This window comes from Festucalex cinctus, chromosome 1 (assembly GCF_051991245.1).
Source record: "Festucalex cinctus isolate MCC-2025b chromosome 1, RoL_Fcin_1.0, whole genome shotgun sequence".
NCBI lineage: Eukaryota > Metazoa > Chordata > Actinopteri > Syngnathiformes > Syngnathidae > Festucalex > Festucalex cinctus.
Window position 1 is genome coordinate 29,775,481 of NC_135411.1, and position 18,767 is coordinate 29,794,247.

The 18,767-nt window shown below is 40.6% G+C and overlaps 2 protein-coding genes across 4 annotated transcripts; one reads left to right on the plus strand and one right to left on the minus strand.

The window, feature by feature from the left end:
* Nucleotides 1–810, plus strand: med9 (mediator complex subunit 9). The gene is made up of 2 exons (XM_077526593.1): nucleotides 1–162; nucleotides 345–810. The coding sequence occupies exons 1-2, from the start codon at nucleotides 80–82 to the stop codon at nucleotides 562–564; spliced, it is 303 nt and encodes a 100-aa protein (XP_077382719.1). The 5' UTR covers nucleotides 1–79; the 3' UTR covers nucleotides 565–810.
* A 2,400-nt stretch (nucleotides 811–3,210) lies between these two features.
* Nucleotides 3,211–7,634, minus strand: LOC144022144 (dexamethasone-induced Ras-related protein 1-like). Of its 3 annotated transcripts, none has more exons than XM_077526805.1 (3): nucleotides 7,459–7,634; nucleotides 4,842–5,363; nucleotides 3,211–3,855 (listed from the first exon to the last, which is right to left on the minus strand). In XM_077526805.1, exons 2-3 carry the CDS (start codon nucleotides 5,110–5,112, stop codon nucleotides 3,332–3,334), a joined length of 795 nt encoding a protein of 264 aa, XP_077382931.1. In that variant the 5' UTR covers nucleotides 5,113–5,363; nucleotides 7,459–7,634; the 3' UTR covers nucleotides 3,211–3,331. The 3 variants fall into 3 exon arrangements, with proteins under 3 accessions (XP_077382931.1, XP_077383024.1, XP_077382845.1); XM_077526898.1 differs by lacking the exon at nucleotides 7,459–7,634 and having other exon boundaries at nucleotides 4,842–5,100; nucleotides 5,190–6,747; XM_077526719.1 differs by lacking the exon at nucleotides 7,459–7,634 and having other exon boundaries at nucleotides 4,842–6,747.
* Nucleotides 7,635–18,767: the final 11,133 nt, after the last annotated feature.

Genomic DNA, 18,767 nt, shown 5'->3' on the forward strand with positions numbered 1-18,767 from the left:
CGGCGTTTGTGTAAACGTCATCACGGAGCGTATTCGTGCATGACGCAGTCGAACTGCGACAAAAAGCAAGAAGCAAGGAATGATGGCAGTGTCACAGCCGAAGCAGGAGAAAGAGAGCGAAGACTGCTCTCTCCTGCCTTTGGTTCACGATATTATCAAGTGGTAAGCTGAAACAAAAGTACGACGGCGTCTTAACTTTAAACGAGCGCAATGTTCCCTGTTGAAAACCATTAAATAGCTTTCCTTATTGACATGATAGCAACTGCAGCTAACACTAGGCTAGGCTAACAAGACGCGATAACAAACATGAGAAGTAAAATTTCCTGTTTGGTTGTCTTTTCAAGTATGGACAAGGACAGTCCGGACGTGCACCAGGAGCTGAGTAAGCTGAAGACGAAGCTCCAAGAGGCCCGTGAGCAGATCTCCGCCATGCCGGGCATCGAGAGCAGCCCCGGGGAGCAGCAGCAGCAGCTGGCGACGCTGCGGGAGCAGGTCCGCACCAAGAACCAGCTGCTACAGAAATACAAAAGTTTGTGCATGTTCGACGTTCCCAAAGCCTCTTGAATACAGATATGGAAGATTACCACACTAACTGGAAGGAGCGCTGACATTCCAAATGACAGGGACGCCTTGTTTACAACACAGTTAGCAGCGAGCTACGGTGGCCCATGAGACACATTTGTTCAGCTGGAGGACAATGGATGAACTTTCAATGAGTATTGGATTACTTCAGTCATTTGGGAGGCAGTATATGTTCTATAGTATTTTTGCGTGATATCATGATGTTAAGCAATATATATATATATTTTTTTAATAAATAATGTAATTAGAACAACAGAAACGTTGTTTGCTATTCTTTTGATAAATAAATTTGGGGGTGGGGGGGCCTCTACGTTTTTTTTTGTCAAGCAGCGTCTCCTGGTTACAACTGGTGTCTTGAACATCAACCTATGAAATAATAATTTAAAAAAAAAAGAAGCTCAAATTATCTTTAAATTTTATTGTTAATTATAGGCACGTAGGCTACAACCAATCACGGCTCACCTGTTTTCTGGGTTTGGTCATGTAACGTTAGTAAATTGAGCCATGATTGGTCATTCCTTGTTTCTGGACCACATGTAATGTCCTTTTCACTTGTCTGCAAGTAGAAAAATGTGTTTTTAAATGTATTAATTGTACATGAAAAATGATGATGTTATGACATTAATTATTGACAAAATCTACCTGCTACTGAAAATGGCTTCACAACTCAAGTATCCCTTTTATTAAAAAATAAAAAATATGTATGACAATATAACAGGTGTTGTAGGGCTGCGGCTATTGAATATTTTAGTATTTCAAGATATTTGGATAAATGGTAAATGCACCATGGTGCTCAAAGCACTTCACAATGTGTCATATCAAATATATTTTTTAATTGATTAAAGAACAATTATAAATACGAAAAAGAAAATAAAACACTTTACTTAATAATTAATGACCAATTCGGTCCTTTAAAAAAATAAAATAAATTTTCCTATTTATTAAATTCACATTTTGCATATCAGCAAACTTTTTTTCTTATGTAGAAACATTTTCTGTAGGGCAATTTCAAACAGAAATGTGCATTTCAGTTTAAACCTTGCATTTCTTATATCAAAAGCATAAGGCATCCAGTAAAAAAAAAAAAAAAAAAAAAAAAAGCATTACAGTAACATCCTGTATTCAACATCACTTGCGTAGTCACATATTAAAGTATAGGTTCAATTCCTTCATATATCTTCTGCAACACATGTTATTCTACAGCAATATTTCACAAGAATTCATCTTGCGAGAGCAAGGTTACCGTAGTTGTACTGCTTTTGAAGAAGTGCTTCGTTGTTGTAAGGCGAAATTCCACCTTTGATGTCCGCCGTGGGACTGGGATGTGATAATTCCTTGTGAGTCTCTTTGGTGTCATTCATTCCATGTAATTCAATGTGTATTTTACGCACGCGATATGTCACGATGATCACGTGGCTGTCCAAAATGCCGGATTCCAGTGGCGAGCTGTCATAATAAGCTATTAATGTGGTGCACATTGCTAAATCCCTTCAATAAAATCATTGAAATAATTATAGTTGTAAAATACCTCAGTTCTACTGCTTTGGTCTTAAATTCCTATGTAATTTGTCCTGTTTTCCTTGCTACCTCATGACAAAAATGTGGAAGAATTTCGTCCCTCACTTTCAACAAAGGGCTTACGAGAAACATCAGTGGCTTGTTGCAGTTACAGGTGAGCAAACTTTATATTGTTGGTTGAAACCTCTTGTGGCTCTTCTGCAATGTCATTTTTTTCCCTTCTCCTGGGTTGAGCCCACATCATGGGCACGAGCCAGTTCCGAATACTGTAAATTCCAACAAATTGGCAAATTGTGATTTTGTCATTTCAATCACGGAGCTGGTTACTTTGGGGTGTGTGTCTATATCAACCTACGTCAGTCCAGAATATTTCCGCTTTAATTTTATACCTACATAGCGGTATAAAATAATATTTAATATTGAAATTAGTAATAAAAATACCCCGAAATTATTCAGCTCGCACTCTTACGGGCGCTCGCATATATGACACTTCAGCATACCCACTCGAAAAAGTCACCGCTTGCCACAATGAGTTCAAATTAACCATTTAACATAATAGCTGGTTAGTTTTTCACAAGTCTTGTGTTCCTTTAAACGCCTACTAATATACTTCGATTCCTAATGATCTAATGTGCAAAAAGTAACAACAGTACAGTTAAAAATTTGAGTTCCACTGCACTGGCCAAGTAAATTTGTACGGCCACCCCTTGGCACCATTTCTGGGCACCATGTGAGTGACCACATTGTTATAACTCCCACTACATAATGCTAGTTAGCCAGTCTTCTGAGTTTTGCATTGTGTGTACTGTTTGCATTACATTAGCAGACTTTTGTGATAGTTTGATTTAAATGTCAACTATAAGTGGCAACAAACAGCTGGAAGCAAGCCGTGTGCCTCCTTAGATTTGTTCATGATCTGCTGTACAGTAGCTATACATGTAAATAGACAAATTTGAATGAGTTCTGAACTTCATAAGATGGGGTCCACTGTACTCTTTAAAAAAAAAAAAAAAAAGGAGGCAAGTTTATGAAAGTAGCAAGTTTTATTTGATACAAAAATTGACAGACATAATAAATACACATTCAGATTTGTTCGTAGTGTAACAAATATTTAAGTCCGGCGGGGGATGTAAACACAGTCAGTCGCAACTGCATTGAGGACCGACGTCCCAGTGCTTGCACAGTTGCATCTCTCGAGTCTAAAAGTCTTTTGTTCCCCCCTCCAAGGGGGTCAGCAAATGACACAGCCTTTCTCCTTAGCTTGTCCTCCTCCCACGGCCTTCTCCTTGATGTACATCAAGTCACTGTGGACGCTGGGCCGCCGCGCGAAGGGCGCCACGATGCCATACGCGTCCTTGCACTTCTTGACGCGGAACGACTTGCGGTGCAGCAGCTCGCACGACTGCAACGACACCTTGCAGTGGCGGTCGGGGCTCATCTCGTCCGGCAGTTTGGCCATGGTGAAGAGCGTCTGGAACATCCGGTCCACGTTGGTGTTCTTCTTTGCCGAGATCTCAAAGTACTCGCAGCAGCGATCGTCGCCGCCGCGGACCAACTGCTCGATCTCCTCCTCTTGCACCTCGCGCTGGAAGTCACGGTCGCACTTGTTGCCGCAGATGACCAGCGGCACGTTGGCGCTTTCCTTGGTCTTGTTCCTTAGACACGACTTGGTCTCGTAAATCTGCCGCTTGAGGCGCTGCACCTCCTGGAAGGAGTCTCGATTGTCCAGGCTGAACACCAAAATGAACACGTCGCCTGCGGGAGATAAAAGGAGCAAATGTACAGTTAATACCAATTAACGACAAATGGATGACACATGAACGTGAATAAACGGCATAAGTATGCATTTTTACTGTTGGACAGATTTGTGCATTTCTGCACATTATTATTATATGTGGGAGTCATGAACATTTGATACATTAATGACGCCTTGCATTGACTAATAGTAATGAGCAAATCACAATGCACCATTTTGATGCACGATTTTTGTGTGAACTCTGCATTGCCTTGACTTTAAGATGATATAGGCATATTTACAAGTAAATGAAATTGCATCGGACTTAAAAGTGAATAAACTGAATTTCATGGATTCCTACATTAGTGACTAAATTGCACTGCATTGTAAAACAATCCCCCGCATATTTCACATTTCTTAAAAAAAAAAAAAAACTCACATATTTCCTTATATTTCAAATATTAACAGTTTTTCTTGTAAAATAAGAAATCCTCAAAATATTGAAACTTAATTGTTTCCCCATAATAATGTTTTATTCTTGTATACAGGCTACAACATTTTTGTTGTTAAAAAAAAAAAGTCTCTCCTCCCATTTATCCCTTTTGAAATTATTATTATTTTTTAGTTAGAGTTGTTCCCCTCATAGTGTAATACTGCAACTTTAATTTTCAAAACATGAATTTTTATTCTAATATTCAGATTCCCCCAATGGAATTTTGTGATGTTCAAAAATTCTAAATTTTAATATTGCAACTTAAGTGAACTGCATTGCCTGGATTTCAATTTGACATAGTACTGCATTGAATTGACTTTAATGATTAATTATGCATTTCATGTACACTACTTTATTGCATCAGTTTGCAGTGCATAATATATTTACTTTTAATACCATTCCTCAGACTCCTGAGTAAATTCTGCAACGACGATGCATTCACAACCACAGCATTGACGTTAATCGGCTGCATGCAGGAGTGAACTCTTCATTGCACGCGGGCTCCAAACGCACCTGTGAGGATGGAGAGCCTCCTCGTGGCTGGGAAAGGATGGTTGCCGGACGTGTCCAAAATGTCTAGCTGGTAAAGGCTCCCGCGGATGCTGTAGAACTTCCTGTGGAAGTCCTCGATGGTCGGCGTGTACTGCTCGTCCACTCGCGAGTTCAAGAAGCGCGAGATGATGGCCGTCTTGCCCACCTTGTTGGAGCCGAGGATGACCATCCTGCGGCAGTTCTTGGCCGGGATGTTGAACTCGTTCTCGGAGGGTGTCATCTTTTTGATCATGGTGGATGCAAGTTTAAAAATCCACTTTGTGTGAGTGTGTGTGGTGATGTAAGCGAGACGGAAGGTGCGGGTCTCACAGATGCTACAAGTGGTCCCGGGTAGGGGTAGACGCTTTTATAAGGCAGATGGCCGCGCCTCCCGTGTGCGTCACGCGTCACGCTCCTGACCAGGCAGCTGGAACAGACTAAACCTCCCCACCTATGCTGGGTTTAACCTACGTGTGCGTGACATCAGTCCATTGTCCGCAAAGGCTGAAAAAGACCGTTTCATTTGAAGTTTAGTTTAAGAAACTTTAAAGCAATCACGCACAAAACAATTGAAAAGTAAAAAGGCGTTATATACGGTCGTTAAAAAAATAAATAAAAAATAGGTCGTTGCATATGTCTTTCTTACAAATGCTCCATATATGTCACTTCTTTTCTCAGACGCCCCCAAGAGGAAAAACAGCTGGAGTGTCAATGTTAGACCAGAAGGGGGCACCCAACCTTGTGCCTTTTGAACAAGCTTCAGTGAACAGCTTTTGTATGTTGGAGTTCATTTTGCAGCTAAGGAACACGCAATGCCACTTTTCTTTTGCGTATACAGTACTTTGGAATGGATGCAGTGGCAAAGACCCAACGCAGTGACAAAGTGGCCACCATAAACAACTATGATACCTACACAATTCAAACATCTCTCACTGCATGACTGTGTGCAATGACAATAAAACAAAGACAACTTCACAAGTTGACTACTGGGCTTACTTGTTTTTTCTTCCACTTTGTTTCTTGATTTTTTTTTTCCAGATACATGAGTTAGTTCAACAACGAGCGTGACCAGGGAGCCAGTTAAACTCCATCATCCTGTACGAAACATTTGCTTCTTTATGTTTCAACACTCCGCCTCCCAGTTCTGAGGACTCCGGTTCGAGTCCAGGCTCCGGCCTTCCTGGGTGGAGTTTGCATGTTCTCCCCGTGCCCGCGTGGGTCTTCTACGGGTACTCCGGCCTCCTCCCACGTTCCAAAGACATGCATGGCAGGTTAATTGGGCACTCCGAATTGTCCCTAGGCGTGCTTGTGAGTGTGGATGGTTGTTCGTCTCTGTGTGCCCTGCGATTGGCTGGCGACCAGTCCAGAGTGTCCCCCGCCTACTGCCCAGAGCCAGTTGAGATAGGCGCCAGCACACCCCGCGACCCTTGTGAGGAATAAGCGGTCAAGAAAATGGATGGATGGATGGATGGATGGATGGATGGATGGATGTTCCAACACATTAACAATTTTAATAGCTCAATCAATTTTTGGCCTAAGGTGTTTAAATATGGACTCACAATGTTAAGTATTGTTGTATGGAAAATTAACATTCACTCTGTGGCAGGTGTATGTTCAATATGCAATTAAGCCACGTCAAACATCTCCCAAAGCGGAGCGAGTGCCGCCACCATCGACTTCCTTCCTGTGTTGTTCCCAGTATGCACTTTGTGACTCAAACACTTCTCATCCACTTTGCAGACTTGGCCACTTATTACCTTTAACTTCTCTTCTAAGCATGTGAGTCAGAGCTCACAAGAGAATGAGTGAGAGATCGAGGGAAGGAGTCTTGTGCTGTAGGTGTTGCTATTTTCGTGGCCACGGAACGCCCTGCGGGATACTACATTAAATACACAGACACGATCGAGTAACCAAATAAATGTGGCTGAGTTTGACCGCATGTAGGCTATTCCAGGAATGCCTTCAATCACGTGAGCTGTTTTCATAGTGTACAAAATGTACTATATATATATATATATATATATATATATATATATATATATATATATATATATATATATATATATATATATAGGACTGTCTCAGAAAATTTGAATATTGTGGTAAAGTCCATTATTTTCTGTAATGCAAGTAAATAAGCAAAATGCCATGCATTCTGGATTCATTACTAATCAACTAAAATTTTGCAAGCCCTTTATTGTTTTAATATTGCTGATTATGGCATTTTCAGCCAAATATCTTATCTCAAAATATTAGAATATTTCCTCAGACCAAGTAAAAAAAAATTCCATAATGGCCCTGGCCCTGTAGTGCCGCACTTTGGCGCTGGAGGGCGGTGTTGTTTAGGAAAGAGAAGGAGAGCGGAAGACCTTGCGTGTGCGCACCGTCTGTGGTTGAGGAGTGCTAAAATAAAAGTTTGTGTACAACAACGAAAACGAGAGTCTGCCTGCTCAGTCGCCATACCATCGTTTTGGAGGTCCCTGGGTAGGAGAAGAAGACTTAAAAGCTGTAACCAACGTGGGGACGTTTTATCACACAGTGTGTGCTAAATGAACGTCCACGTTAGCACTTAGCTACGCTAACCATCCAAATAACTTACAGTGGCTGAGATGACTGTCCCCCGCCGTCAGAAGGATTCGACAAAAGGTGCTTCCGTCTCAACTGCCGTGAGAGGCAAGGTCTGTCTTGCATATTTTACATTGAACATTATTCGCTTTCGTGTTCCCAAACCTTCGAAGTCCGATGTCGGTTAGCCATGAGAGCATACTGTACAGCTGGTGCTGACGTCACGTCTGACCCGGATTAATGCTACTGCGCATGTGCGTCTAGTAAGCTAAGAGCAGGCAAGAGGACGGGCAGCAGGCAGTCAAACGAGTGGTTGAGGCAGTTTTGGAAGAGAAAACAAATATAAGGCTGATATATATGATATATATTATGTAAAATGTGATATATATTATGTAAAACTGACTAGTCGACTATTTAAATTAGCCGTTTACGGTTTTGGTCGTCGACGTAGTCACGACTAGTCGACTAATCTTGGCAGCCCTAATGTATGTGTGTGTGTGTGTATATATATATATATATATATATATATATATATATATATATATATATATATATATATATATATATATATATATGTATATGTATATATATATATATATATATATGTATATGTATAATATGCACACACAAACAAATAGTTGCATGAATAATTGACCTCACACGATAGAATATTCTTTTGTTTTTGGGTCCAACACACTATGCCACACTATGTATTTACCTTGATTTCAAGCAAAACGTACAAATGGGCCTGACCTTTTTTAGTGAGGGACGAAATCAGATAGGTGTACTTAAGCCGGCTGTTCTTGGCTTGGAACGACAGGTTTGTGTAACCGCGGCGGAGGTGGTCCACTGCTCACTTAGGCCATCAGTCAGCAATAAAGCCCGTGTGTTCTCTCAGCTGGCACACATGCTGTGTGGTTTATCCCTCAACACATACAGTACACTTTAGAACTAACAATTTGAATAAAAGTCAAAAACATTCACATAGAGGCTCATTAATCCCCTCTCAGCTATGTTTGCCTGACACGGACACATTGTGATTGGAAAATGTCACACAGGCATTCCCATGAGAATTTAGTTGGAAATTTTATAGAAATAATTACAATAGTGAGTTTGACCGTTTTTGAAACAAATATCACCCAAATGAATTGCAACCATGGGAACTGCACAATCACATTGAAAAGCTACGGAGGAGCTAGCTAGCTGGCTAACCCCACCACAGCTTAGGTAAGCATTTCGCCTCACGTTGCAATGTGAACCTCAACTGACCGAACTCAGAAAACAGGTGAGCTGTGATTGGTCATTTGAGCCCTGAGCAACTGTGAAGTCATTTTCATTTGACAGCAAATGGCCGCCCCCTGAGATGAAGAAAAACGGGTAGATTTTGCTGCTTAACTCACAATCTACAAACACAATATTAATCGGAATATCGTGTTTAGACTAGCGGGGGTGCATAGAACATATGGTCAAGACGATTTTTGGGTTGACTTCCCGTTGTCATGTGCTGGAGGTTGGATCCCAAAGCGCAGACACAAATAAGGTTTTAACTATTTATTCACATCGATAGGCGTAGAACAAACTTGACTAGACGAGAAACAACGAGAGTTGCACAGAGGGGCAGTGGTGACAGAAGCAATAATCCGACAAACAAAAACACTTCTCAGAACGCTACTACAGACAGTGAATCGATCTGATTGGTTGTGAAAGATTTACATCACAAAGCTCATGACATCACATAGCATAAACCAGTTGAAACATCACCTAACGTTTTTCCAGTTGAAACCAGATGGTGGTTACATCAGTTCAAAACAGACACTTGTTACATCAGTACAAAACAGACACTTGACCTCACGGTCGTGAACCCAACTTAACAGGTCATGAACTCAAACTTAACCCTGGCGTGACCCTAGACATGACACCCGTTTATTGTACTAACAGTTGTTTCCATTTTCAGTTGTTAAGCTACTGGGTCATATACAGTAGTAGGTTTAAAAACTGCTGTTGAAGCAAGCCTTGGATTGCTTATGTAAGCATTTATTTTCATTTATGATGAAATAGGAATGGCATTTTATTTCATTTGTTTGTTTGTCTTCTTTCTTTAAAATATTGCAGTACTATCGCATGCGGCTGACCTTAATAAATGGACCATTGATTGATTGAAAAGTTTTGAGGCTATTTAGGATTTATGTTAGAGTCGCCCTGCTCTAAATTAGCCTTTCAAGCCAGACCTACATTCTTGTAAGACAGAAAGTGGGTCTGGCTGTTCGGCTCGGTTCAAAACATAAAGTGCAATCAAATTTGTTTATTTGCTGTGACATATTCTTTATGAGCAACGTCACTTGTTGGCAGCGGAAGTCCATTCAAAATGTCACGCGGGAGAGACAATAGTTTGTTTCCTCCAGCATTGAACTGTGTTTTAAATGACCAGAAACACATAGTCATTAAAAGCCCAGCAGCTGACGGCACTGGAAGCATTTCAAAAGAAGATGTGTTAAGATCACGGACTTAATATCTGAATAAACTAATAATGACGCCTACTCACTGTCGCGAGAAAAGTGAAGCAATCGGTGGCCATCTTACAGTATGTTGCCACTCACTAAGTCCACCTAACTTGAATACAGTACATTGATTTCTCCATGGCGTTTTCACATTATTTTCTCTGTCTATGGCAAAAATGACACTGATTAGACTGGGAGAAGAGCTACATGCACATTTCATCTAAGAATGCAATTACATGTACAATCTGAAGCTATATTTGTTTGCAGACCACGGGAACTACACTTGGTCAAAATATATAGGAAATTCACAAAATAAATTAACCTCCGCCATTCGCTGATTGGTTCGTTCCACTGTCTGTTTGGTTAGGTTTGCCTCGCCTCAGAAATGCGCTTGATGGCGATTGTGTCCAGACTCACTCAGCAATGAGTCTGGTTACGAGGCTAGCTCTGAATTGTCCATAGGTGTGAACGTGGGTATGAATGGTTGTTCGTCCCTGCCATTGACCGGTGACCAGTGCAGGATTTACCTGGCCTCTAACCCAAAGTCAGCTGGGATAGGATCCAGATCTCCCGCGACTCAGATGTGGAAATTGATAGATGGAGCTGACTGACTACTATAATTGGCTAAAAATTCTAAAAGTAAGTTTCACGCTGAAAGGTCAACATATTGTGAAGGATGCCATGCAGTTGACAACAGGTACTGAGCTGTGGACTGAACTTTATTTTGGTCTTGTAAATATTATACATATTATATACATATTATAAAGATGATGACACAGCTGCAGTAGCAGAGAGTATATCTTTCAAGGCTTTTAATGTTTTGTTGTATCAACGTCATTTGCAGTTTTAAGGAGAAAATGAGAATGTGGCGCAAAACCCAGCAGATGTAAAAACAGATTTTTGTATGGTGATGGTGACATACGTGAGAACCGAACAAATGACGGTAGAAAAATGCGTAAGCAGTGTTTGACACATAGGCAATTAGTGCCAAGTCTAATTAACAGTTGCCCAGAACATATGCAAAGCATTTGTGTGGGAATATGAGAGATTTTGCTTGCGTATTTAAACATCTGTAAGTATGTGTGTAATAAATACAGATCGGTACAAGCTGTTTCATTTTGGAATCAAATGTATTGGGGAAAAATATGCAAAGTTATTTTACATATATTTATATGTTTATGTATTATGAATGTAGGCGAGGACCGGATCTTGACACATGTGGTGTAGGTATTAGTTGGTCATGCATCAAAGGGTTGACCCATTAAGGCCTAAAGCGACTGCCAAAACATGGCTCTAAAAAAAAAGAGGTGGGCAAACACGGTCCTCGGGGGACGGAGTCATGCAGGTTTTGGATGTTTCCCTTCTCTAACACAGCGGATATATGATCAGCTCATCAGCAAGCTCTGCATAAGCCTGATCACGATCCTGTTGATTGGATTCCGGTTGTGTTGGAAGAGGGGAAACTGCCAAAACCAGCAGCATTCTGGCCCTCGAGGACTGAGTTTGCCCACCCCTGCTCTAAAACCTATCGGTGACTTTAGAATCACTCCCGAAAACCTGAAGTTTTCCTGGAAATTCAGCAATTCTGTCAATGCCTGCTAAATAATTGATAGCTCCTGAAGCAGATCATAACTCCAAAAACATTTCAGATCTTACACCTGTGGCGTTAATACAAACCTAAGTTTATTTTTGCAAACCTTCAATATATTATTTAAAAAAAAAAAAAAATCAACAAACAACTATGCCGTATCTGCGGGTACATTTACCTTCAACACTGAAACGCCGTTGTAATAACCTCAGAGGATGGAGTGGTAATTATTCGCCGTCCATTCCGTTACAAAGCCGTCAAAATTTTCAACATTCTCATTGTCTAGAAACATATTTAAAAAGCTATATGACGATTGTTGTGTGGCTTCTTTCGTCATACCTCGATGCAGTTTGCCCAGGAAGTGTCATCCGGTGAACGGGAAAGTCAAACAGACGCGCGATTGCCCGATGGCTTCCCACGTCTTAACAAATTGCTAAGCTAATGCTCCTCCACATGCTCCACCAACTTCCTTGTCCACTGTGGGCTTCTTCCACTCGCTTTAGATGCTGGCCCTCCTCTGATCAAAGCTACTGTGGCCATCTGCTGGCAACTACAACTCATTACAATTATTTTTCAGCTCAATACTTGCATGAAGTTCTCCTACATCCAGTGCATTAAAAAAAAACGCAAAACCCGAGTTAATTCGTGGATGGGGGCGAGACGCGTATATTAAATACCCGAGTTAACTCGTGGAGGGGAATGAATGAGTTAAGAAGACATTTGCATTTGTTTAAATAAATAAATAAATAAATAAATAAATAAATAAATAAATACATACATACATACATACATACATACATACACTCACGTACTCACTGTGAAGAAGACACCAGTTTTAACATTGTGTTTCAGTGATGGTAGAAAAAGAAACTATTTTCTCATTGAAAAAACATCAGTTTATGTCTTGAGTACCATATTTTCCGCACTATAAGGCGCACCTAAAAGCCTTCAATTTTTTCAAAAGCTGACCATGCGCCTTATAATCCGGTGCGCCTTATATATGGATCAATATTGAGCCGCAACAGGTCTCGCTGTCAAGACACTATCGGTGACCCTGCACGATCGGTGACGCGCATGCGCAGAAGATCCCGCCATCTTGGATCGCTAGCTAATACTAACACTTTACCTCAGAGAAAATAATAAAACAGCTGTTTATTCATTTTGGGAGTGAATGGAGTTGTCAGAAATCTGGTTTGTAATGTATGAATAAAGTTTGACTGACCTATCGGACTGTTTTGTTGACATTCCCTTTAGCGCAGCACCATCTAATGGATGCATAACGTAACCCCAGCTTCTACTGTAGCGCCTTATATATGGAAAAAGTTTTGAAATATGTCATTCATTGAAGGTGCGCCTTATAATGCGGTGCGCCTTATAGTGCGGAAAATATGGTAGTTTTATCGTAGGTTATCGGAGATTTATTACCTGACCAATATATCGATTATCGCTGCGGTATTTGAAGACTCTTTTTAAAAGAGGTAATGGTTAAATCTCCATTTTCAATGGTAAATTTGGTAAATCAAATTGAAGCATTGTTTTACTCTGTGGGGTATTATGACTGGATGGACAGACTGCAGACTCCAATACTGTAACTGACTTTAGTGTGTTGTGGTCACTTGTTTACATGCAATCAAATATCCCTAAATGCAATCAAGGCAAGTGTGCTGGAATAGACATGCTGGTCAGTTCCTGGCAGATGTAACAAGCAACAACAGTTACGACAACAATCGACCACTCGCTGCCACTGTTACTCATTCAGTGAGATAACATCTGCAAGCTGATGAATGTGTTTGTGCAGTGCATGAGGCTATCTGATGATAATGGCGTGAGAAAGGGGAAGGGTGCAGTTGCGAATCAACCAAGGCCAAGCTGTTGAATGAGGCATGGGTCCCTGGCCCTGCCCTATCCAATACACTCAAGTCTGGCTGGACTGCAGCTTTATTTGGCCCACCACATGCCTGTTTTGATATTGTCTTGTTATTGTTGGTGGCACGCAAGCTTATGTCGATCTGGATTCCAGATGCGGGGCCTGAGGTTGTAAATATGTGATGTGTGTTATTAAGTATCACCTAGGCTTAAGTATGACACATAGTGATGGCAATATAAAGCCTCATGAGGCTTCGAACCATTTCAGCAAATTGGTTCAAGCAAGGGTTCATTTCTTGAAGCTTCATTTGCAGACATAAAACACTTGCTGGCCAGGTGTAGAATCAGGGCCGGACTGGGACTCATTTTCACAAAATGCAAATGTTAGTTTCAGTCACTAACTGGTTATTTCTATATTTGTTTATAATCTAATGACTATATATATATATATATATATATATATATATATATATATATATATATATATATATATATATATATATATATATATGTGTGTTTTTTAAATATTCATAATCGGAAAAGGCAGATCAAGCCCTATCTCTTCCTTCTAGTAGGGCAGCATGATTTTTTTCCCCCCTCTAAATGTAACTTAATGTTCCCAACAAATACAAACACCATAACATTACATTACTAGTAGAAAAAAGGTTCAGCCAAACATGCTCTTGGACTATTATTTACACATTATCAGAGGTGGGTAGAGTAGCCAAAAATTGTACTCAAGTAAGAGTAGCGTTACTTCAAAATAATATTACTCAAGTAAACGTAAAAAGTAGTCATTAAAAAATTTACTCAAGAGGAAGTAAAAAAGTATTCGCTGAAAAGAATACTCAAGTACTGAGTAACTGCTTGAACATTGTCTGATTTATTTTTTTAAAAACAATGTAATCAGACAGACAAAAACATTCATTTTGTTGGGGTGAACCCTCTGTTGACACAAAAAAATATCAGGCTATGAGTTTACAGGTGAGTAAGCCATTGAAATCACACATTCAGTTCAATTTGCACAGTTAAATTAAGTAAACTATATTAGAGTAGGATTTCTGATGATTAATGTATTAAGTCTGAGTGTACACCTGAAAATATTGTGGTCACTCCATTTCTGTAAATACCCATCCAGCAGAACAATTAGAAACTTGTACTTTTTAGCCTAAATCTTTTTTGTTGACATAGGCTATCATTGCTACGTTGAATAAGAATGGCTTAACGTTGATATGTTTTCTTACCAGGTTCTGGCATTACATGGAGTCAAGTGTTTAAAACTTCTTTACAGTTAATAATTTGTGACACTTAGTTGTTACTGCCAATTCATGCCTCCATATAACATGTGTCGTGATCTGTTTCATTTATGGCAACAGTAAACAAAGTGTTTGCAAAAGAGTCTATGTGACAAGGTCCTTTTCAATAGTTAAGACAAATACCTGCCTAAATACAGCAAAAAGGGAATTTCGGTCCAACTTTCCGCAACATGTTAACTCAGGTTCGATGTGGAATTTTTATATGCCAAAATGTCCGTTTGTTTCGGCAGACACATAAGACACCGCATTTTGAAGCTGTTATTCCGCACGGCGTGTAAGGTTAACATGCTAATTATATGAGGCCATGGGTGTTCTGCTTCGTCCCCTCCCGCTGCCATGTTCCAAATGCCGACAGCGTTTCCACTTTCCGCTGCCTATACGTTTGATTGGTAGAATGTTAAGGGAAGGAGTCGTCATGTGATTATTGTTGCTATACGTCGGATTGGTGAAACGCAGTCATGTGGCAGAACAGCTGTTGGCGTCTCTGGTAAAGATAATGAACGAAAAAAGGAGAGAGAGAGAGAGAGAGAGAGAGTGAGAGAGAGAGTGAGTGTGTGTGTGTGTGTGTGTGTGTGGGTGGGGGTGTGTGTGCGTGGGTGTGTGTGTGTGTGTGTACTGGTAACGACTTTAGTGTAGCAAATATAGTGGAGTAAGAGTAGCGATCCTTTTTCACACATCTACTGAAGTAAAAGTAAAAAGTATTGTGTGGTAAAAAAATTTTTTTTTTAAAGTTACTCAAGTACATGTAATTGAGTAAATGTAACTCGTTACTACCCACCTCTGCACATTATATTGTTGTTTTTTGTGTTTCACTTTGTGTTGCTTACTCCGTCGTCTCCATCAAGCCCAATTCACACTGACTGCAGAACGGACGCGGTGCGTTCTCCATACGGAGGCCGTACGGACGCCGCAAGGATAGAACGCATTCAAGTCTACGTGTCAATTCACACCAGCTGCGGTGCGGAACGACTGCTGCGATGCAGAAGGTTTCCGCAGGCGTTCTATTTCTTCCGGACGGCGCATGCGGATTTTCATGAAGCTGAAGAAATTACACGAGCCGGACAGGAAATCGAGCGTCTCACATTAAGGTAAATCCCGTATATTTCAAAAATAAAACAGTTTGCGAACTCGTTTTTTGGAGAGGGAAGTTAGCCCGCTCCTTTTCTTTAATATTGCCTTTTCTGCATCTTTTCTGCTCTCTGACTTTACTTTCGATGAGTTTGGACACTCAGACAGAGTGGATTGTTTGGCTGTAGTGTCGGCCAGTGAGCACTGGTAAGGGTGAGGGAGGGGGGACAGAGTGAGCATGAGAGGCAAGCAAGCAGAGGGAGGGAGAGAGAGTGAGAGAGAGTGTGACACTTGCTTCAATGCATCTGATCCATTCTGCACAAAAAAGCGGCCAAAAGGTCCATAATTCAGGCCGACCAAACGGGAAAATGCAGGCCACTCCAAGTTAGCCACTCTGGGTCTATCAAAAGCACTTTCATTGCTGCTTTTGAAAAACAAAAAAAACTTGCAGCCCAAAATAAATAGTGCCGCCTGGCGGCCAACCGGGAAATTTCCCGTTGGTCACGCCGGGCCAGCTGCCGGACCTGTTTATAATGACAGGCAGTTGAGAGGAGGAGTTATATAAAGAGGAGTGGTCAGTTCATATATGAGTGTTGAAATGTTACTGGACATTATTATGTCATTTCCACAAAATAATCTAGGTTGTCCATCCATCCATCAATTTTCATGACCGCTTATTCCTCTCAAGGGTCGCAGGGACGCTGGAGCCTATCCCAACCGGCTTCGGGCAGTAGGCGGGATACAACCTGAACTGGTTGCCAGTCAATCCAGGGCAAACAGAGAGAGCAACCATCTACGAACAACCATCCACGAATAACCATCCACACTCATAAGCATACCTATAGGGAGAACTTCGATCACCCAATTAACCTGCCATGCATGTCTTTGGAATGTGGGAAAAGATCAGAGCACCCGGAAAAGATCCACACAGGCACGGGAGAAGATGCAAACTCCACCCAGGAAGGCCGGAGCCTGGACTTGATCTTACTGGGAGGCGAACGTGCTAACCAGTCCGCCCTAATGTAGTTTGAATTTTGTATATTTCTACGAAAGATTTTTATTTTTATTTTTTAATTGTAGCTGTGTTTATTTTCTTTTTTTTCTTTCTTCTTTCTTTCCTGGGTACCCCATGGCACCCCATCGAGGAGCCCTTGAATGTGGACCTCTTAAAACCACACTGTTGGATTTGTAAGGTCACATTACTTTTCAATTTTTGTATCTTGTTTACTTGACTTGACAGACACAATTAAGACATTAAAAAGTGGATGCTACGCTCCCTGTTGATTCTCCTTTTTTCCAAAATAAGAATCGATAAATAATTGAATTGTTGCAGAATTGAATATGTAATCAGAATCGTAAAAATCTTATCAATTCCCTTCCCTCCATGTGTGCACTGTGTACGGGAAGAAGGGTGTGTACAGTTTCATTTTTCGGCCACAGGTGGCAGTAGCAATTCAAATTTGAATTTTCTGCATTCTGCAGCATTAAGTTACACATACTGCACAATTTATTTTCTTTTTACATGATGTCAGTATTATTGTTCTAAGAGTTGATGTTTTATTTTTTGCAGTTGAATTTCTGAATGAGTACCTTTTAATTCATTTCTGAACACAACTAAATCAACCACTTGCAGGCAATGTTGATGTTGCTGTTCATTTTGTATTATTTAATTTAGTCTTTTGCCCTTGTTTATCTCCAACTTAAAGTAACACCAATTAGCTTCCAGCTTTCGTTGATTATGGCAGCACCATATGGACAAAAGCAGTAGTGTTTTGCCTGTAAGATGTCCACATTTACCATGAGGACCAGCGCGTAACGTCGTCTTTGAGCTCACACCAGCGAGTAAAATCGGGACCAATGTTGAACCTTGACTGTCCTTTTATCCGATAGCCTCCCTTTGTCTTTTTTTTCTTTTTGGTCTCCTCAGACAAAACTTTTCATTTGTTTTGCCGCTTCTTCTTTTATTTAAATCATTTGGGAATTACGTTTGAGACCAGGAAATTCGGGTTGTTGCGCAAATAGCGGCGTTAGCTAGCAGCTAGGCTAAAAACACTCCCCCTAGTTTTGAGGTATACTGCCTAATAATTTCTTATTTTCATACACTTCTATTACAATTTGGACTTTTGTGCTGCTTGGAAATGAAACTAGAGACCTCAATGAGGCTATTTGTAGAGAAATATCAAAATGCTCAAATAAAGTCCAACTGTCTAATATCGTCCATATCTCTAGATTGATCATGCTGAGATGTGGACCCTTTTGCTGGAGCGGGTCACATATATACAGCCACTGACTTAACACTTCCTCATGTTTTTGTTTACATCTGCGCTACGTAACGAGCGCCCAGTCCCGACACAGCATGACACATCAGCCCTCAGTGGCCGGCACGGATATTCCTACTGTTCTTTTAATAAGGCATAAACGAAAATACGCATAATGAGCTGGTGTTGTGCACACACATGCAGTAGGGGTCTGGCCGGAAGCTTGATGCTGCCTTCATGCTGATGATCTTCATGTTTTCAGTCTAACAAATCACCCCAAAGCTTAACCTTGACCCAAAATTAAAGTTGAAAACCACATTTGAATACAAGCTGTTAAGGGTAAAACCTGTATAACCATGTATTAAAACAAATATAACTATAAACTGTATGACAGCAGACATATTTTCTCAGGATATTGTCACATGACTGCTCCAAGCTCTCAGCGTCCAGGTAATTAGTCTACACACAGAAGAGATGATGTCCTGCTGTTCACAGCCAGATTCTTCACCTTTGTACCTTGATTATAGAAGACTCCCTGTAAAGCTATACTGCCTCTATCTTATCTAATAGTCTTTTCCTAGCACAAACAGGAGCTTAGTAAATGTCAGTACTAAAATTATTGAATAGTGTCGCTGTCAAGTGGAATCCTTGCCACAGAATCGCTAATTTTCATGGGGAAAAAATGCGAACATGTCGTTCAACATGTTATTAAACCTTATATTGCTATCATATGTGATCCGCTCCGGCCA

Coding starts and splice junctions, on each gene's coding strand:
- med9 (XM_077526593.1), top strand. CDS start 80: ATGATGGCAGTGTCACAGCCGAAGCAGGAGAAAGAGAGCGAAGACTGC. Junction 163..344: donor GTTCACGATATTATCAAGTG/GTAAGCTGAAAC, acceptor TGTCTTTTCAAG/TATGGACAAGGACAGTCCGG.
- LOC144022144 (XM_077526805.1), bottom strand. CDS start 5,112: ATGATCAAAAAGATGACACCCTCCGAGAACGAGTTCAACATCCCGGCC. Junction 3,856..4,841: donor GAGGCTCTCCATCCTCACAG/GTGCGTTTGGAG, acceptor TATCTCCCGCAG/GCGACGTGTTCATTTTGGTG.